At 38.0% G+C, this 22,498-nt stretch overlaps 1 protein-coding gene across 3 annotated transcripts in view; it reads left to right on the top strand.

Annotated features, from left to right (window-relative positions):
- SUGCT (succinyl-CoA:glutarate-CoA transferase) overlaps positions 1 to 22,498 on the top strand; it is a 316,929-nt gene that overhangs the window by 259,561 nt on the left and 34,870 nt on the right. For 2 of the 3 annotated variants that reach the window (XM_050330259.1, XM_050330267.1), the window contains one exon: positions 1,900 to 1,963. In XM_050330259.1, the coding sequence (XP_050186216.1) occupies positions 1,900 to 1,963 (64 nt within the window). Of the gene's footprint in view, positions 1 to 1,899; positions 1,964 to 4,970; positions 5,097 to 22,498 lie in introns of those variants that run through there. The other variant, XM_050330276.1, reaches the window with a different exon arrangement.

Genomic DNA, 22,498 nt, shown 5'->3' on the forward strand with positions numbered 1-22,498 from the left:
TTCTTGAGAAAAAAATTATAAAATGGTGACTTCAGGTTTTCTTTACGCTATCCAGTAGACAGACAAGAGAGGTTTCTTCTTTGATCTACAAGATGGCTGTATTTGGAATAAAAGGGAATGGTGTCGCAAAAGCCTAGAACCAGTTAGGTTGGAAAAGACCTCTGAGATCAAGTCCAGCCTATGACCAGACTTTCAATACTGTTGATCAAGGGCATAACTGGAAAGATTCTAAATATGAGTTAAAACAAGCAATTATATTTCCTAATTTCTGTCATTTGGAAAAAAATTCTGGATGTCTCACTTGAATGTCTACCAAAATTGCCGTTAAACCTTCTGAAAGAGAAATAGAACTAATGATTTGGGATACTGCCAAACAATTAGACCAGTGAACAGACCTTGTTCTACCAGCATCTATTATTGGAAATATCTGGATTTACAAATGTCAGCTAAATAGGCTTACCCCACAAGCTAAGAGAAAGCTGACCTGACCTCTTGACACCACCTGTTCAGGAATGGGAATTTCTTAAGCAGGCTATTCTACACAGATAAAAGGTTCACAAAATTTGACCTGGAAAGAGTGGTTAAAGGAATTAGTTTTGTTTAGTCTAGAAAAGAACAGACTGAGGGAGGATGTGATTACAATCTTCCAGTACATAAAAGAATGTTATAAAGATGCTAGTGATTGGCTTTCTGTGGCCAGTTGGGAAAAAGACAAGAATAAAAATGTCCCATACAAAGGTATTTAGATTATATGTTAGGAGAAAAAAATTCTAATAATAAAAATAGAGAATGTAGGGCACACTACTGGAGTAAATTCTCATCTCATTAACTGGAAATTTTCAAGAATACTTAAGACCAACACTTGTCATCAATAGTCAAGATTGCTAGTGTTGTTCATGGTGCGAGGTGAATAGGTAGATGTATTACCTGATCACTTAATAGTCTTTGCCCATCTTTCATTTCCTGCAGGTGATGCATTTGGCAAGGCACGCTAGATTTGTTACATTGGATATAAAAATAATTGCATAATCTAAGGCTTTTTATTTGTAGAGGATACTTCAATAACAAAATAAATAATTTCTTAAAAGAATTCTGATTATGTGATTAAGGTAACAGCATTACAAGGTTAGCAGAATAATAGGTAAGGAAATTATACAGGTTGATTATTGACTTTGCATGCAGGATTCTGTTAACAAGAGCAGTGAGTTTGCTAGTATGGATTTTTTTTTCCCTGTTACTTGAGTATCACACATTGTTTTTTGGTTGATGATAATAACAAGGAGCTGAAAATTGTGATGAATAATCATCCCATACAGATATACATGGGGCTGAAGCATGGCATACCCACTCAAAAGAACAGAAAACCATCAAATTTATTTCATCTTTCCTACATCCTTGTAAAAGCTATTAAGACAGCACTTCACAGTATGATCCATCACGAGCTCAAAAGCAACTGAGTAACAGTGAAAAAATAAACTAGAGAACACAGGTTATGTATAGACCTTTAGTTCACATAACAGATTAAAATGAAAGTGTGTGAAGGTTTTAATACTCAGTGTTGGTACCAGTTGCCTGTTGGTGGTTAAAAGTGTAACACGCTTGCAGCTCAGTTTCTTATGTTTGATATTGGGTATAAGAGCTTAAAGATATGTTAGAGATATACAGTCTTACTGAAGCATTTATTTAGATGCATAAATAAAAAGTAGTGTCAAACATCAGGGCTTTCATTTTACAAACTAAGCAAACTACTTGAGACACATTTTCAGTTAGCTTCCTGTATTTTCAGTTGGTCTTTCAAAGAACATGATGATGTTATTCTCTTTTTCTCTCTTGAGTTTAGGAACTGATTATATTTTTTATTGCATACATGTTTTGTTTTGTTTTGTTTTGTTTTCCTAGGTACTGCACAATGGACTTGTGATGGAAATGAATCATCCAACAGCTGGGAGGATTGCTGTTCCAGGTTAGATGTTTAATCCTTTTTTTCTAAATTAAATGCTACATGACATCCTGAGTGGTTCTGGAACTCAGTTGAGGATATGATGCATCTTCACATTTCAGTCAAATTGACAGGCTGACATTTGTGCTCATAGTCATTCCAGTAGCAGAAAAACGGGTTAAAATGTGTGTCAGAATAGCTTCTGGTTTCCATTGGGCAGTTGTCATAAAACATGAACATGGATTTGATAATATTTGCAACTCCCACTGCTAGAAATATTACTGCTAAATCATCTACATGAATATGTGAATCTGTTTTTGATTTAGGTCTCTTTTGCAAGTTACACAGGCTTCTTTTAGGGACATTTCTGTTGTGAAAAAAAGTAGACAAAAGAGGAGGGAAATTTATACTGAAGACTTAATGAAGCTCAAGATGAAGTCTTAAATAGCTATTTTGTATTTCCAAAGAATACAGAAGTAATAAATTAATCTCTCCTCTTATAAGCTCTAAATGGATCAGGAGCTGGTGTAGCTTTCCTTCCAGTAGAATTAGTTATGAAATGGTGTTAGATTTATCCAGAGCCATTATGAACATTCAGATCCTTGCAGTTGGCTCTGTTTTGACCATTGATCCTTATCTGACAATCTATTAACTATTGGGTCAACTTTTCCTGCTTCTCTATACTTTTCTGTCTCCCAGACCATATTGAGAATTGTTTCTCTGTTCATTCAAAGCACCATGTCACGTCTGTTTTTATAAGAACTTCTTACATTTTGATTTTCTGTGCCAGTTCCACCCTCTGACACAGCATCCAGTTGTCATCAATTTCAGTTGACTTGAGCACATGTAGTGTTATGCAGAATTTGACCCATAAAATTTATCTTAATTTGCACATCCTGGAATCACACTGGGATGCAGAAAGAATGATTTGAAAGAAACCAATCCCATATTAGATCATGTTTTCTGCATGAATAGAGGGGGTGTTTTTGTGCATCTATGTGTATGCTCCATATTTGCTCTTTATGACAGTTTACATTCCCCATTCCAAGTCTCACTAGGCTTGGATGATTGGTTGATTGTATTAAAAATGCTTCTCTAATTTAGATGCACATATCTGGAAACAGTAATTCCTTTTTTAATTTTCTTACAGAAAGACAATCCTGGTTTATTTATCCAAAATTAAAAGACAAATAAGAGATTTTGATTTAATTCTTTTTAAAGAAGTAGACAGAAAAGCCTTGCAGATGGTAGAGGAAGTGTGTAAGGTTTTCATGTTGCATACAGTGTATAATCTATCTTAGAGAAAGCGAATACTCCTTAAGGGAATAGGTTAAACTGCAAGAAGAGGAAAGAGATGAAAGGAATGTTCTAATGTCTGTCAGCAGCGATAGAAACTATTGGCAAGAGAATTAGTTTTTACATAGGTAAGCCATAGTACTTTCCAAATCCTTAGTTATTTTTTATTTTATTAAACTAGTGACACTGTACTAAACTAAAATAAATCATCTTAATCTCTAATGGTTTGCCATTTAGATGGACTTCTGTGAAGAGTTTCTTGTATTGAAGCAGATGGCTGAAATGATTATTGGATATTTGAGCAGGAAAAGTAAAATTCCTTCCCTTCCTGGCATGGGAGGATAAGGAGGGGAGAGACAGGGGAAGGAAGAGTGAAGAACACTCATTTAGTGTGAGTAGAATGGACCTATTGATATCACTGAAAAGACAGTGCATTACTCTGTCCCAAAATTGAAGTGCATAAGTGGGTTTGGCCACTGTTGATGGTAGGTAATGGAAGTATCCTGGAAGTTCTGCTTGGTGATGTACCTGAAGAGTACTGGGAAGAGTGTGCTGAGAAGGCCTCCAGTAGATAAGCTTCTTCTCAACGACAATTTAAAATAGAGGTTTTTCCCATGTGATTATACTTTAATATCTTGTATTTGGTAGAAAACAGCTCTACTAAGTGCTCAGTTTCTGCCTCAAGGTTGCTTATTAAGGGAAATTAATATATTAATTAATGTTGAATTAATGTTGAAACTGAATAGGCTAAAAATATCTGTCTTTAAAGAGACTAGGGAGACTCTGATCCCAAAATAAAAATAGATTACTGTTATTTCTTAGCCATATAAGCCAGATTTTAATGTGTCTTTTGGTAATTGAATTGGACATGACATTTGAGGCTCTTGACAGAGGTCTGACTTGTGCTGCCAAGTAAAGTTGTGAGTGCAGTGACATGCACTTCTTAAGTGAAAGCATACTGGCAGGTTTCAGCTCTAGCATGCATCTAGCATGCTGATTTGCAGTAGTCCTCCTCCAGGCATGTCCCCAGTTGAAGAGCTGGTTCAAATCTGTGTGTGAATTCTCCATTGTAAATCTTGCAGCTTGAAATTTTGAGGGATTTTGCCATTAACTTTAATGTAGGCTACATTTTTAAAGTTGAACTTGGTAATTCATAGTTCTCCATTGCTTGAATATCTTTTGATATGGTTACTGAATTTGGTTCTCTCCTCACCTTGCAGTTTTTAAGATTCCCAGCCTGGGGTTGTACTGTGCGCTGATAAGTGCTTCACTGGAAACTGGTGAAACACGAGCAGGAGAAGTTGAATTACAAAAACCATATTTCTACTAATTTTTCTTTTCAAAATGTATATTTATGGTATCAGAGAAAGAGACCTTGCATTTTGATAGCTCTTATTTCAAGTATTCATGAAAAACGTCTATGCACATATACGCTGCTGTTACTAGTATCAAGATATCTTAGATTGAAGAATGGATGTGAAAAAGAGATTTCATTGTCTCTGACTAAGAGTGACTGTATAAAAGATTGTGAGAACATTTTGAAGAAAATGTGGTTCTGTTGCAGTTCAGTGATTAGGATAATGTTTCATATTTATAATTCAGTATATTCATTCCATAAAGTTATTCTAGAACTGACTTATATACATATACTTGACATATATTGTATAGAACGTGCAACACTGTGGGAGAGCCTTGCTTGAGTCATTCTTCCCAGGACTGGTTCATCTGATTACAGGGCTCAACTAATGAATCTCCTCTGTCTTTACATCTGAAGTCAGCTTAATCATCTGCCAAAGATGATCAGGAGCTGGAGCACCTCAGCTGAAGAGGCTGGAGGAGGGGCAGGAGCTGGTACAGACTGGTGGAAAAGGTAGCCTCAGCAGCTCTCCAGTACCTACAGGAAGGTTATCAACATGGTAACTTCACAGCAGTGCATGGTGGGCAGATGAGAGACAAGAGATTCAGCCTATATATAAGGAAAATCTGTTTCATCATGACAACAACCAGGCAGTGGAGCAGGTTCCCAAGGAGATTGTGCATGCTCTGTTCTTAGACATTTTCAAGCTACAGCTAGATAAAGCCCAGGGAAACCTGTCTGACCTCAGACATGACTCTGACCTGATCCAAGCAAGAGCCTGGACTGGAGACCTCCCCAAGTCTTTTCCAACTTGGATTATGTTCTTATTCTGATTAAACTTAGTATACTGTCTTCCTCAGCTCTGTTGTGCTTAGCCCTTTCCATAGAGGTCTGAAGGAAAAATTATATAGTTTAATGAAATTGGGAATGTAGAGCACAGAAAGTACTTTTGAGGGTAAAAAAATTATAGGGGAAAGATGTTTTATACAGTGCCAGATTGCAGATGATGCTGGATGGCACAGAGACAGTACAGCTAACTGAAGGGACAACATTTCAAGAAGGTTTAACATCTGGGTTAGTCTGGAAATACTTTGCCAAAGAGTAATGGACTTTTATGAAGTTTGGTAGCATGTGAATTTCTAGAAGCCACTGAGTGTTCTGAGTGGAAATATGGAGCATGATGGGTACCAACCCATACTGATTATGTAGAAAAAAATACAATGCAATCTTTTCCCAACCTTTTCAATCACCATCTATTTATATGGTTTAGAAAACTCAGATAATAATATTCCCAACTTCTGCATTATCTAGTCTCTAATGTTGGCTTTTAAAGGCTGCCAGTTTTTTTTTTAAAGTCAAAACAGTGTTTGCAATATGATTTTTTTTTTTATGAAAAAACCACAATGATTTCAGCTGTCCCTAACAAACTAACCTTTGTAGAATTTATTAACTAGCAGGAACCTCTGTGAACTAGACCTCATTTCTGACCTCTTCTAAGCCATAGAGAACTGGGGATTTGGATATAAGCCTGCACTTCAGAATCATCTCTGATCAAACAGGAAACAATATAACTGTAGAAACAGTGTAAAACACCTCTTCCAGACAAAACAACTATTCTTAGTTTTGATAATGTTTATATTGTATGTTCTCCTCATCCCCATTTCCTGAGTTGATAAACACCATCTATGTCTGTCCTTTGGCCCATGGTCTGCATCAAGAAAAACTTTATTGCTCAGAAAGGCCAATTTCTTACCTGGCTTCATGATTTCCTTCTGTACTCTTGAGATAAGATGTTTGGGGGACTGCTCCAAGCTCAGTTAAGAAAAGCTGTAAACCTGACATAGATTTCTTGGACTGAATTCAGGCAACTTTATATTAATTAATCAACCCACTCAGGAGAGATGTCCCTTTTTCCGGTATTCTCCTGTCACTGTGCATTACAAATATACTACTGAAACAGGAAAGACATTTTTTTCCAGAGGTAGGCTTTTCCTGTTGTATGATTCATTAAATGGTGTCATGGTTCCATGGAGATTAATTGTCATCAATCTCTTATAAGAATGGTTTAAAGAAATAAGATGAAGAAGCAAGAAATCTAATAGGACTTCCTTACTGTGCCACAGATTTCTTCCTTAACCTCAGACAAATCACTCTCTGTGTCTCACCTTACTAATTGTTTGCAGTTTTTCAGACCTGGGTTCATAGTTGAAAAATACTTTGAATGCTAAGGGAAGGAACTTGTTGGGAAAACTCCATGTGTTATTTTAAATATGTATTTCATTTATTATGTATGCATTTGTACTTACTTTCTTCATATATGGTGTTGCCTAAATGGCTGTGGGGAAAAAAAGACTCCAAGCCAAATTAGGTAGGAGATAAGATAGGGATACAAAAGTTTTAATGAGCCCCCAGGCTTTTTGGAATACCCCAGCACGCTCTCGAAATACAGATGTCCACAGTTTTTATAATGATTTTCGCCCAATCCCCGTCCTGTTACCACCCAGGTTCTGCCCCCATCACGCCTCTTGGAAATTGGGTCTGGGGGCGTTTTGGGACCCCCTCTTCTTCATCTTCATCTTCCTCAGAGCACGTAATGTCCTTGGAGGCCTTCCAGAATTCTAGGCCTGAAGGTTGTTGGGTCTATGGCTATATCTGGTTCCGTAGGGTTAGGGTGTTCTTCTACCATACTACCTTGAAAAAGAGACTAAACAGGCTATGGAATTTAGGGAATTGATATGGGAATGGGTAACAGGGGTTTGAGCAGGTGTGTTAAGGGTAAAGGGATAATATGCTGCTACTCTAAAATCTACATTTACTACATAACTACTTCTAAGATCTACAAAAATTAAAAAATCAAAACATCAAAACTCCAAGGTATCAATGGGAAAGATCAGTTATCGAAATAACACTGGGATATCTATGTGTTTGATCAGTACATTTCAATACAGGGAGCAGATATGGCTGTTAGTGACACATGCTATCTTTTTTTGACCATTTAATGTAAGTGTAGAGGGGGTAACTTCAGTAGGACTAGATATATGGCAGAGAAAAGTGACTTCCGCATGGGGGAGGTTTGCAGGAAATTAAGGAAGTCTGCACTCCAATCCATTGTTTCCTGCAGCTAGGAGATCCTACAATATAGAAACAACAACACAAAAAATCCCAACTTTTTTGCAGGAACCTCTACTTGAACTTCTGATCCTGTCTGCTTCTCATCAGGCATTTTTCTCATATGTGTGTGTGCTCGCCTGTGTGCGTGCATGCATGTGCTTAACTGATGTTGATTGAAAAATTTTAATTTCACTTCACTATTTATGGTACATTGGAGACAAACAGCTTCACTGGCATTACTGTTACCTCATTCGCCTTTTTTAGTCATCAGGGTCAACTATTTATGTCTTTTACATTCACAGAGCTGATTTCAATTTTGAGGAATTCAGGACCATTACAGGAACTCACCAGAAATGATGTATGACAGCTCACCTAGCTATCCTCAAAACACTTAAAAAAACCCCTTAATAAATATATAAACAGTATATTCCTACTGATTGCAAAAGCAGAAAAGAGATGGTGGGAATGGCAAAGAATATGCTATAAACTTCAGGATTATGTAGAAAAGGCTAGTATATCTTTTTAATGAATAATACTTTATTTTGAAATTTCTCAAGGTTTTTTAAGTAAAACATAAACAACAAACCTTTTAATATTTTTGCTCCTCTGTCATATATTTCCAAAGTATTTCTCTATATTTTAAAACTTGCTATACCTCCTGAAATGTTCTTATTGCTACAGTTGGTACTTTTAAAGTTAATGTTTTTAGAAAGAAAAGCCAGCTGTTTCTTACCTAGGTCTGGGACTTCAGTTGTTAAAGGAATTAAAAAATAGTGAAAGTCTTTTCCATCACTCTCACAGTAACTGAGTAACAGTACTGACAGGGACCAACAGTGATGTGTGTCACTCAGGCAATGGCTCTCTGGGACTGGTGTTCAGGGCCTCTGTGCTGGACTTTTCTCTTGTCAGACCCAAGGCTTCTCTGTCTGTCTTTAAGCTATGGCAGTCAAATTTGGTTTTCTTTCCAGGACCTGGTCCTGCCATATCAGGAGGAGAGATAAAAATTTTTGAGGGGACAAGTGGGGACATTTTCCTGGTCTGTACATAATAAGTAAAAATGGTGGTTGAAGTAATGCTGAATGTTGATCGGTAATTATATTTCTACTTACTGAATAATACTTTCTTTATATTTTCCTCCGTAAGTCCTAAGCTATACTTGGACTTTCTTTAAACTTATTCTTATGAAGACTTAACAGTATCACCTTGCTGTTACACAGGGGAGGGGGAAATAAAAGCTGAAGTATTAACTGAATAGCCAAATAAACTAATTAGCTTCCCACCAATAGTGACAGTCCGGGAATTCAGCTGAAAACCAATGTTTTTTTCTTGTTTGAATGTGTTTGCCACTTCTTTCTTTATAAGTAACAATAACGTAGAAAGTAGTTTCTTAACTCTCACTCCGTAACAAGCACAGCCAGGTGCTCACATAGTTCAGGGTGTGTGATTGTAAAGATATGTCTACATGCCTCGGGTGTGTTGTAAAACAGCCAAATTACTTCAACACCCGTAAATTGTTCATATATCTTTATGATCTTTAATAATTATTGGATAAGAAAAGGAATCTACTGTCAGCTAAAAAGAGTTTGTTTTCATTAAATGTAAAAATGTGTTTTAAACATTTAGAAAATTTTTACTTAATCCCTAGGATACTGAGTAGACTAATCCTTATTTGTGTTTCCGCCATATCGTCTTGGCCCAAGCCCTGCCTTCCCATGAATTGAAAGAATGATTGAACTTAACCTGTTTTCACTGAACCTAGACTGAGCAATTTTGTAGTCAGCAGTGGCCATTAGATCATGTGGTCTGCCTTTTCATGGCAATGACCATACAGTTTCATCAAACAAAACTAGCTTGTCCATCCTAATATTGTGTGCAGAAGGTTTAAACCACGACAGAACAGATGTAAACAAGTTTAATCCAAGGTCTGTGGAAATATTAGGCATTAGGTCAAGACCTGATTACAAAAATCTTCCTGACACAGAGTCTGTTAATGTACAGAAAAGAGTCCGCTAAGAAGACATACAATCCCTGTTTCTTTGGCTGTCTTAAACTAAACTGAACATAACAGAAAAAAGAAGCAATTTACCAATATAAAAAGCAGAATATTGTTCTGTTAAAGGGAATTGATAACTTAATGAATTTCAAAATTTGATATGAGTTCATTGCTTTAAATTAAAGTTGTTTAGAGATTATGCCTGTGTCAGGACAACAAAAAGTTTATTTTGATTTGTGTATAAGTCGAGTGTACTTCATGGGTTTTGAATGGGATGCAGAGATGAAATGAGGCAGAAGCTTGCAGATTAGAACAAGCTTTTTAATATTCTTTGCAAGCTGTTTTTAGATACATCACAAGGAACAGAAAATCAGGCCCATTTGTGAAGAGAGGCAGTACAATTTATAAACATGTGTGGCAAAAAAAGTTTTAAAGCTGCTGATGCACAAATACCCAATTCCAGTTGTCCAATTTGCACAACTGCATGCACACATCTGCTATATTCTAGCCCAGGAACACAGACATACTTATACAAGCTCATATAAATTCATAGCAATTCGATAGTGTTCTAAAGAAATCACAAATTCTTGTGCTAAAAAATTAAACTGCATTGCTTTGACTATGAGATTTAGAATCCTACATGAGTGATGAATCTATGATGACAACTGTCCTGTGAGTTGAAACATTCTAGTTTTCACATTTGCTCATACATAGGGAAATAGGGAAGATAAAGAAGAGGTATAGATCTTTGTGTATAGTAGTATATACCTTTGGTACCTTCCTAAAAGGCTAGAATAAGGACTTGTGTTGTAATTCCTGAAAGGGAATTTTTACTTCCCAACTTCCTGGCTACTAACAAATCAAAGTCCCCACTGTATGATTTAGTAGTTGTTTTATTTCAGAACAGAATGCGCAGTTTAATAGCTTACTTTTGTACTCCTTGTATTGGCTTGTATTTGTTCCTGAGGAACAAATATCAGAAAATGATGATGTGTCCTTTTGCTCCTTGTAGGTTCAGGTACCGTGCTCTATCTTTCACTCTCTCTAGAAGTGTTGTGAGAATACATGGGTAAAGTGTAACTTTGGCATAGGTGCATGGCAATGTTAGATCGGAAGATACCACTTTAACCTATCCTTCAAGTGCTTCTGTAATACTGACACTGTAGAGAAAACTACTGGGGGAAAATGAGAGAAATTGGAGGAGTAGCTCAGAATTTAAAAGAAAACCCTTGATGTGTTCCTATGGTGCCATTCACCTTGTAAGAGTTATTATTCATAACTCTTATTCATAAGTTATGACCTATTTTAAGCCTTTCAAAATGTTATCTAGTGTGGCGATACTTTGTAATCTTCCTTCCAGTTGACTTTCAGAAAACAAGCAATATCATGTTTACTACTTTAATATGACTATTAGATTCTCACTACTGGATGGTTCACCACTCAGAGCAGCATCATCCACCAACAATGTCCATGTGGCAATTTTTTACCATTTCCATGAATTTGCATTTATGTTTTTATTTATACTTTTTTTTAAATGTTTGTTGTTGTCTTGTATGTTTTTTTGGGTTTTTTTAATGTGGGAAGTTTTCAGTCAGTTGCTATATCGTGAGGCACAGCATATAATTCTCAGTTTCAGGTATTTTCAGAGATTGGTATTTTTCCCAAGTGTACACAGCCAGGGATCAAACTGAACCAAAAATCATTGACTGTATTTAGAAACTGTAAGTATAAAGTCTTATCTTATTCTTCGAAGTTAAAAGTATACTGGGCATCAGTTCCAATGAAATATAATAATGTATTATACTTCAGTAATATAATTATATATTACACCTCTATATTCATATGAATATATTATAAATTCTTATAAAACATGACAATCTTGATACCCATGGAGGTTATTTGGTGTTAAACTGTAGTGAGAGAAGAATTAGGTAATTTTAGTGCATATAATTTATAAGAAAGGTGATTCACAAAATTCAGAAATCTGAATATTTTATTTTTAATATATAAACTTTTTTTCCTTTTCTTTTTTCAAAGTGTTGTATAAAGGAAATTATCTGAAGTGAAAAGAAGGCTAAGCCCTGGTATCATGCTGAATTTTTATTTATTCCTCTTTGGACAATATTTATGTGTAATTATAATTATCTTTGATATCAAAACTAGGAAAAAATAATTACTTATTTATAAACCAGATTTCAAATATTGAGTACGTTCAGAGAACTTACACGCTCTGATGATTTTTGATGAATAAACTGTTGAAGATAAACGCCTTAGTAAGTTGTGAATAAGCTCAGGATTAATGTATTAAACCAATCTTGTCTTATTTACAGTAAAGCATGTCCTCAGTAAGAGTGCGCTATTCTTTTTTGAAGACTGGAGCTCTATTTCAGAGCTTTGTTATATAATTTTTCTAAATTTTCTCTAATTAATGAGAAGTAATGATCAATAATCAAGTTAAATATACTGTAAAATATCGAACCTAATATGTGCAAGACAAAATTTAAGCGTTCCAATTCATGGTACACTTTGAAATGTATTGACTGATAAGCTCAATCATAATTTAGGAAATTTCTGTCTTCTAGTGCTTAATGTCTTTACCAGAAGAGTATTTAGTAGTTCAAAATTTAGTTTTATATTTGAATAGTGTAACCATTACCACCTCCGATCTTGTAAAATGAAACAAATCCCACTCCTAGTGACCAAGACATTTGAATCACCACTCTGGGGAGGAAAGACTGTGTATTGGTTTGCACGTCATACTGGGATAGTAGCTGATTTCCACTTCCTCGCTGCTTTTAACTACTTAACTAGCAATACCTATGGCCCAAAGACACTGATCCAGTCAGGAATGTGATTACATTTAATTCAGAAGTTCTTTCTCGGTGCAGATGTAGTTGGTGTACAACTCACACTGCCTCTGAAAGATTTGCAGCTTTTGATTATACATTGATTTCTTCCACAGGTCTCATATTTCTAGTCCTTCCTAAATACTGCAACTGTGAAATATAATGTCTGAGACATGCTGGTAGAGAAAACAACTTTGTCCTGAACTTTAAGATATAATGGATTTAAAGTTCACTGACAAGTGGTCTTCTCCCACTGGTAACATTCAACCTACAAGCTGATTGAATGGATTGACATCTATGTAGCTGTAAGAGAGCTATGTAATAGGAAAAAAGGCAAATTACTAAGACATACACCAGAGTTCCTAAAACTTTCATGTGACCACTCATCATACGGGATATGACATAAATTATCTTTTCTAATGCTATTGCGTCTATTGGCAAAAAATTGAGAAAATATATCCAATTAGTTTTCCTTTCCTTTATACTTTGATTTCATATTCTATAAAGATGGATTTAAGCCATATATGTTGTATATTGCGGTGATGATGATGAAATTTATTTTGTCTGTGCAAAAAAGTAGATAAGTTTTAATTTGTGTACTTTTTAAAATATTTTCTTTTCTAGTCATGTGTATTAGATCTTATTTCCCCCATCTTGACCCAAGGTTTCTTTGGCATATTTTTCTTCAGTAATTTAATTTGGCCCAGACATCTATAGTGTGGGCACATATACTCTCTATATACTGTATGCTAAAGGAGGTCCTACACAGCAGCATATGCTATGCCATTTGCTTCATCCATTTGGATTAGAAGGAATTAAGTAATTTAACGTGAAAGTATATTATCCCTTGAGAGTTGCTTCCTTTGTTAAGTAGACTAACATATGTGCACTGGGTGAAGAACTGGCTGAAGGGCAGGGCTCAAAGGGTTACTATGAACAGGGCAGTATCTGTCAGGTGACCAGTTACCAGTTACAAGTATCTGTCTAGTTACCAGTGGAGGGCTCAATTCTAGAGCCAGTTCTGTTCAATCTTTTTATCAGTGATCTGGAGCATGCAGTTGAATGCATGGTTAGGAAGTTTGATTATACTAAACGGGGAGGTGCTACTGACTCTCCCGTGGGACAAGAGGCCTTGCCATGCAGAGGGATCTGGATTGATTGGAGTGTTGGGCAATCACCAGTGACATGAAACTGAACAAGACCAACCAAATGCCAAATTGTACACCTGGGATGGAGTAATTCCAGACACGAGTCTAAAATGGGAGAGCAGTGGCAGGAGAGCAGCCCTGCGGAAAAGCCTCTGGGAGTGCTGGTTGGCAGGAGACTCAGCAGGAGTCAGGAGTGTGTCCCCTGACAGCCAGCAGGGCAAACCACATCCTGGGATGCAAACACAGCATCACCAGCCAGCCAAGAGAGGAGGTTATTTCACTGTACTTAGTGCTGGTGCAGTCTCACCTCGAGTACTGTGTGCAGTTCTGGGCCCCATCATTTAAAAAGGGTGTGAAGGTACTTTAATGTGTTCTGAGAAGGGCACCAAAGCTGGGGAAGGGGCTGGCAGGAATGTGCTCTGAGGAGAGGCTGAGGACACAGAGTTTGTCTGGTTTGGAGAGGAGGAAGCTGCTCCTGCTCACTGGTGTCTACAGCTTCCTGAGGAGGGGAAGTGAAGAGGGAGGTGCTGAGTTCTTCTCTCTGGTACTCAGTGCCAGAATGTGTAGGCATGGCTGAAATCTGCATCTGTCAGGGGAAGTTCAGACTTGACATGAGAAAACTTTTCTTCACCCAGAAGGTGGTCAAACCCTGGAACAGACCTCCTGGAGAGGTGGTTGATGCCCCGGGTCTGTCATTGTTGAAGAGGTGTTTGGATAGTTCCCTTAAAACCATGCTTTAATTTTTATCAGATCTGAAGTGGTCAGGCAGTGGGACCAAATGATCACTGTAGGTCCCTTCCAACTGAACTATATTCAATTTTATTCCACTCACTTCTCTTCTTCTTCCTGAAGCAGGATGTGCTTCTCAGCTGAAGGGTTGCAAACCCCTAGGAGTCCTGCTTGAGACCTGCCCTGGGAGTCTTGAAGACTTCCTTTGCCTGGATGAGGGGCACAAGGGCCACCTTTGTGGTGCACGAGCAGCAGTACCTAGCCAAAATGGCACAGAGGAGTCCAGGTGAAGGACCATGTTCAATGCTGCAGAGGAAAGCAAAAAACCCCTGGGAACACTTGCTAGTCCACCATGAGGGGGAAAAAAAGCCTTCCTCCCCTCCACTGCAGGGCGCAAGAGTCCATCTTTGTGGTGCATGCACAGCAGGCAGCAACTCAGCCCAAAGGGACCTAGGGTCATGCTCGATGCTGCAAAGGAAGGCAAAAAACCCCTCAGTTTCAGTGCCAATCTACCCCAGGGACAGATTCCTTCTTGACCCCAGTGCTGGTGATTGGCTATTCCTTGAGCATGTGAGCAAGACCTGCGTCCTCCTCATCCCACAGGCTGGTCACACCTTCCAGGAGATGTCTAAGCCCTATTCTCCCTCAACCTAGAGCCATCTCAGGGGCTTTCAAGCGTGGTCAAATGCCCCCAGTCTTATTTATGTTGGAGGCAAACGTACTTCCTGTGCCTGACAGAGCACCAGTGGGTGCTACAAGTCACTGGGGCCCCTGACAGTATCTCTGCATCCCGTTTCATACAGCTGCTGACCCAGGCTCCACAGGGGATGAGGATGGCAAGCTCCACGCAGTGTTCCTCAAGAAGGTGTTCCCTTGGTCTTGTCACTGCTATCTGGCTGAAAAAGCCCAACAGCTTCAGGCACTTCCAAGGGTTGGTGGATCATCTCATCTCCTGAAGGGCTTGCACTCTGATGAAGATGACTCTCAAACCTGGGAATATAGCCCATTCCTGCTATTGCTGTCATATCGCCTTATCCTACTGAAATTAAGCTGCACAGCTGCTCTGCTGAATACAACCATTGGCTGTGCTTATACATGATGCAAAACACCCCTCAGCCACAGGGTAAAACTTTCAGAGTTGATTGGTCCCTTTAACCTTTCTGAGAGTTATTTGCCTACCTTGATTTGTGGAAAGATGTTCAGGTCTTAGCTAAAACCCTGTCAAATCTTCTTTGCCTTTAGCATTTAAGATTTGAAGTACTGAAAGACTGAGGAAGGTACTATTCTTTTGTACCTTGGTGCCAAAATTAGTATGTAACTTCAGCCCGTGTAACTAGGGGCATTTATACCATATTACATTGGTTTGGTTGTGGTGATACCAGAAATGAAAGACAGGAGTTTGGTTCCCTGAGCATGAACTCTTAGTCTTTCTCTGCATTCATTCCAGATGGAATATGTCTTTTCTGAACCTGAAAAATAAGAAATGTACAGTTGTACAGGTGAGTTCTTATCAGGATTTTGCACAATTCTTGCCTTTCCTGTGGAAATATCTTGCCTGACACACAAGAATGCCTTTGCCTGTATTACATTTATGGCTTATAGGCATCCTTTGATCTATTTGTGCTTCCTGGAATATTTTCCTACTCTGATGGTTCCAAACTGAAGCAGAAACTCATGGCACTCCACATGACTTATTTCTATTTCTTACTGTGCTACTTATTTCTATGCTACAGTTCTTCATGGAGTTTATTGATGTCTGTGAGAGCTTCAGCTGGTGGGGAGGATGTGGGCTGTAGAACTGTACCAGGAACAGAAGTTCTTCTGCCTCATGGGTGTCATGAAATCCAGAATATGATGTGGACAGGGAAACCTACACTTCTTGATGTTTTTCTGCAACCTAAATTCCAAAGATGCGGCCATGAACTTCCCTTTTTCCTACATTTGATGACAACAAAGCATGAAGGATGGAACCCGAGATATGTGTTAATGAGGCTTCCACCCATCAGTAGCCTGCTGGAGTCCAGCTCCACACAGTCACAACCAGCAGATCCAGCCCTCCACTAGCCAGCTGAACTGGTGAGGCAATTGGACTAGATGACCTCTATAGGTCCCTTCCAACTCAACTATTCTCTTTCATTCTATTCTATTCTTTTTATTTCATCAATGTAATTCTGCCCTTCCAGTCTGGCATTAGTATTATGGATATATTCCATGGGCCATATTAGATGGACATCTGACAATAAGACAGCCTTTGTAAAGTTTCAGTTGCATATTGGTTCTCTGATGTATACCGGAAATGTCTCCCTGAACTATGAAAGCATCAGTCCAGGCTTGTGCACAGAAACAAAATGGATTATTCTTTCCCCTACAGTCATAATGTGTCCGAGATCATCAGAGGTTAAGAAACTGGGTTTGTTTGGCAGATGTTTCTTGTTATTCTGCCAATTAAGTCAACAATAGGTATTCATAATCCTGGGGAGGCTTGGAAGTCATAGAAATTACGGGGCAGGCAGAATAGCTCATGCATAAATAGCTGAAAAAGAAAGCGATCTTTTGGGGATTCCCCCCCATCCCTTTTATTCTGCTTGTTCTAGGGACTGTCATCAGTCAGTGACATTGTGCATTGGCTTCACCCCTTGTTTCTGGCCACAGTGTTCAAGGTCCTGAATGGCACAATCTGTGTCTTATTGTTTCAGGGGAGATATTCTTCTGCAGTGTGTCTTATGCCAGCTTTCAGTGCTTTGTATAAGTATTAAAATATTTTCCTCAGCAACTAGTTTAAAATAAGTTGTTGGAATACTTGCATTCTTAAGAGAGAATGGGCAGCCACCATGGAATAAAGATAGCAGTTGTCATGAGGCAGCATGTGGTGTAGTGCAGTCATCTGTTACTTTACCAGTATAGAGAACTTCATTAGGTTCTTACATTCTGGACACCTTGAGTTTATCCTTGTTGAGCAAGACGTGGAGCTGGCAGAGAGAAGTATGATCTTAAGATGAAAAAGAGATTTGGAGAAGTCACCAAAGAGCTGGTTTGTGTGCTTGTGGCTGGGATGTTAATGGCAGTTGAAAGATATTTGCAGGTAATTCTCTCAATAGAGTACTACTGGACTTTACAAATGTATGTCTTGTTTTATTACCTCTTATGCAGTAAAGAACAGTTGGTGCAACAGTAAGTTGGGTGAGACTGACAGCATGAATAAAGCTTTACTGAAAGACAAAGCAAGAGCTTTAAAGAGCAAAAAGAAGCAGCCATGAGGCAATGAGCATCTATGAGATAACTTCACTAACCAAGCTGAATTCCCATAGAAAAATCCTTACTCAAGCATAACAGTACTAATAGCTAGTGAATAAAGCATTGATTGAGGAGTGTAAAGATGAGAAGAGTATAATAAAACATTTCTACTATCACCTCTGGTGAAAAAGAGAATTGAAAAAGACACAGTTGGTACTAATAATACTTAAAACATTGTAGCAGCTGATAAAAGTATTTGATATATTGTGAGACTAGAAGGAATGTGACTGTGTTTTTATCTGAACCCAAGAAACAGAAGGGGGAATATATGCATGCTTCACAGTCACATACTCTGGCATCCACATGTACTTTTGGAGATATAAAAGATTATTTAATGAGAGACAGAAACATAAATGTGACAAATGATTCCAGCATACAGGAGATGCTGTTGAAAAAACAGAAAAAGTTCTTCAAATGGCAAGGGCAGATGAACTATCTAGCAAAAAGATCAAAACAGTCTTACTAGAGCAGAACAAGTTCACAGGGTCAAACTAAAGGAAATTAGGAAGCAGGACAGAGACAGACTGGCCAGGAATGCAAGCATCATGTTGCAGGGTATGTACTGAGTAAAACAATACAGAAGACAGTAAAAAAACCTGTCTTGTTTGCAGCAAAAGCATGTAAAAAGTAGAGAGCATAGCAAGACTTTCTACCTAGGATGTTGCAGCTCTGAAAATATAGAAAGTGGTAATAGAGGACATAGAGATTAAAATTCAAAAAAAGATGTCTTCCAGCTGTCTTGTGTAGGTCCAGATAAATTAATTGCACAGAAGGATGCAGAAGAATGATGCTGGCTATTCAGTCCATTTTCAGAACTGTTCTATCAGTTGACTCCAGATGATGAGGCCATCAGCAGACTAATCCTACCGATCTGGTTAGGGGCAACTTTAATCCAGAGAATTAGAATCAGGTATCCATGATGCAGATATTTGAAGTCAAAGAGCAAATGCAGCCTGTAGACAAGAAACCTGAAAACCAAGAGGTGTTACACATGCAAGGCATTCATTTCCTGAGCATGATAGAGGAGAGAGAGTGTTCTCTGTGTGGTTTCTCCTTTTCAGAAAATATAAGATCATAGTTCAAGGAACCAGACACACAAAAATCAAGTGGAAGTCAGAAATAAGTCCAAATATAGTGAGATGATTAAAATTCATAATGGCAGAATAATAACAAAAAGTTGACAACTCTACAAGAAATTACATTATTATATCTATTGAAACTTTCAGAAAATGACTCAGATGCCTGATTAATGCTGAGGAAAATTTGGAGTAAACTGAGGATCTTCATTTAGAAAAACCTTTAAGTGTACCACTGTATGTATGTATATCAGCACTAACAGACAATAGACTGTATAATCTATCATCTGTTTAACATCACTGTTTGTGAGGCTAAAACTGAGTCTTACCGTGTTGTGACAAGAGCCATGTGACAGCACTGACTATACCTTTTGGAAGATAATTGCCTGTTTTAAATGCTTTTGACCTGCACCCAGCGTCTAAGGTGTTGCAATGTAAATTGAAGCTGGGAAGGATTCCCAGACATGTGGCTTGAAGCTGATGACAGAGCTATTAAAAATTAATGATCTGACAAAAGAGACAGTCAATGTCACTATGTAATAAGCAAAACATGAAGTTGAATATAGACATGTAGAACTTGAGAAAAACTGTGTTTTCTCTGTTAGTTGTCATCTGGGGAGATGTCAGCAAGACCCTGGAAAAGTCAGCGCAATTAGGAAAGCACTCAAAATGAAAGCAGTCCAATTGTTATTAGCCATAGTGATTCTTTTTCAGGAATTATCAGAGGTCTTTAAAACAGTGAGGAAAATCAGAGGGCGGATACTGTTCCTAAGACTCTGTAGGGTAGCTAAAGCAAAATGATTTTGTTTTGAAGAAGGTTAGGAGTAGTGCTAATGCACAACAAGCAGCCCAGAACAGATAATTTAGTTAAAAGCTGGAAATAAATAGGAAACACCGAGCTATGCTTTCTGAAATGCAATTCTCTCAATTCACCTTTCAGCGCTAGTCCAAAATCCACTAGAAAATACCTGGCAAAACTCTAGATTTGTACTCAGGTTTGTTTCATCATAAAACTTTGGCAGTATGATATTAAAATAAGGCACTTCCCAAGAAAATCACTGCCTATGGTAGATGCACTCAACAGGACATGTTTTCCAGAATACAATAGACGTGATTTTACAGAACAAAAACTGCATCTCCAAGGGTAGGCTTCATGCAGTCCCCTGAAGAGCAGGCAGTAAATCAGCTTTTTTACCAACGATGGCAGTCTGAAGGAGCAGTTACCCTGATGAACTGTACATACAAAATAGATTTTTTTTTTTGAGGGAGACCTAATGGCAATCCTAGAAGGCTTAGAGGGTGCTAAGTGTGCCTGAAATATACTTCAGACCTACTGACATAGGTCTTCATGAAATGAGACACGCAGTTTGTCAAACAAGCATCAGTACCCAAGTGGGAATAAAGAAATAGCAATCTGAGGTGCTCAGACTTTTGACTGACCACAGGATTCTGTACAGCTTCATGAAATATCAGCCCTGGTAAAAATCCAAACAAGAAAACACAAAACACCACCACCACCCAAAAAACCCCCAAACATCTCATATCTGAAAGCACATTTTGCAAGGTCTGGAGTATCAGACTGTCTGAAAACTAAGGATGCCTGGCAACAGATTTCTAAAAACTTAGCACAGAATAGGTCACATTAGCCTGGATGCTCAAAGCGCAACAGGAGGGTTAATTTAGCGATGAAGAGCTTGTTAATAAGAACAGTACTGGTGAGTAGTCCTCACTTTGCGTTGCTCAACTTTCACATTCTGCCATCTCTTCCCCTTACCTCTGTCCTCTCCCTTTCTAGTTTTTACCTTGACACAGCTAAGTCTACAGAGTAAAGGAGAAACAATAGATAGTGCAATGAATTAGTAAAAATCAATGATTTGATACCATTGTGTAGATGAAGAGGTCTGCCTCAATCATCAGAATATAACAGAAACTAAAGGCTGAGGTTAGTAGCAGAGGGAAATCTGAAGATAGTACCCAAACCAAATTAAAATCAAAGTAAATGAGCAATATAAAGGGAAATAATAAAAAGAAGTTAGTGTAATCTTGATGCCAACAGAAGCTCAAAATCTCATTTCTTTCAAAAGTTATCATAGTTTGCTTGAAGGAAAAGTAAAGTAAAAATACATATGGCCTTGGCAATAGCAATATTAACTTACACACTAGATTCATTGAGTTTCATCAGAACTGTTCTGCAGGCTGTTCTGAATGTGTTCTGTGGTTAGAATGGTGACTACACAGGAGAATGCAGCACTAGTGTGCTGTAGATTATACCCTCACTCCTGTACAGTGTACCTGTAAGCTGTTTATAAAAGTCTTGCATAAAAATAGGAAAAAAATATCCCTTAAAACCTTTTAAATTTGTTTCTGCTTATCCCCTGTGCCCTTTACAACATCAGAATAAACCCAGGAAAGGGAAAAATATTTCTCCCTTCTGATGTCAAATCCTAGGCTTGAGAGAGGAGACACAGCTTTCTTCCAGGAAGGTGTCTGACCTGGCAGGTTTACTTTGTTGGTCCTCAGTGCTCTGAGAAAATATGTGGGTTGTGCTTCATACAGGTTAAGTAAAGTTTTGTATTCAGAACCTCAATCTGGAGAAAGAAGTATTTCATTAGGCAGCTACCTGGAATCAACTTAATATGGAAAAGCCTGAGAGATTTTAGCATCTCCGAATACATCATTCCTTGCTGTTTCACAAAGTTACACTTATGCAGAGATAAACTTTTCTGAAATGTCATGCTGCCTTTTAACTCACGTATATTTCTTGGTGTGAGAACTTTACCATGGCTAAAATCCTTCTCCCATAGAAGAGAAACCATCCTTGCAAACCTTGCTGGAGGGTGGTTTTGTCACTCCTAGTCATCTCAGGATCGAGTCTCTTAAATGAACAAAAACCTCGAAGTGCCATGACTGTTAGTCAACTCTGGATTTCATAACAGTTATGGATACCTTTGGATGTGTCATGGTGAACATGTGCTCTGGATCTGTCTGTCAGCGTGTTGATTCAGCTCCAAAAGTCAGCCTGCACAGCACTCTCCTGTGCTCAGGGTGAACTTCTCAGCTCTCCAGACCCTGTGTTGCACTGTCGAAAGGCAGGCAGTGCAACATCTCACTAATAATGCCACAGCTGTGCATTGACAAGCAGAGTGGGGTTCACAACAGACCTTTTGGGAGGCGGTTGTTGTGTATTCTTTTCCTATGAAAATTCACAAGACTTATGGGACCTTTTATCTTCATCCATACTTTTATATAGACTGCCTGTGTACAATGTCTAACACTGTATTGTGTTAGACATTGGATTTGGATATAAATGTTTGACCATGTATTTAACGTACTGTTAGACATGAAGAACTTGGCAGATGATGCACAAGGTTTGTGCAAATTAAATTATATTTGAAATATTATGGAAATTGGAATAAAAAAACCTTTTAACTAGTCAAGCGGTCTTCAAGGGAGTGTGAGAAAGCTATCATTTGGGACTTGGCTGGACAAAGCATTAACAACAGAATTTTTAAAAGAAGGAATGACAATTGGAAGTTATTTGCAGTGGTGGGAGAGTGGAGCATACATGACTTCTTAGGCCTTTTTGAAAAACATTATTATCTTAAATTATTTCTTTGAAAGGTTTTCTCCCTGCTTTGATGTAATAAATTCCATAGCAATGATGATTAAGTATTAGGGACTTTTACCAGGGATTCTTTAGAAAAGATGA

This window comes from Myiozetetes cayanensis, unplaced genomic scaffold (genome assembly GCF_022539395.1).
Source record: "Myiozetetes cayanensis isolate MyiCay16 unplaced genomic scaffold, myiCay2020 scf1, whole genome shotgun sequence".
NCBI classification, from domain to species: Eukaryota; Metazoa; Chordata; class Aves; order Passeriformes; family Tyrannidae; genus Myiozetetes; species Myiozetetes cayanensis.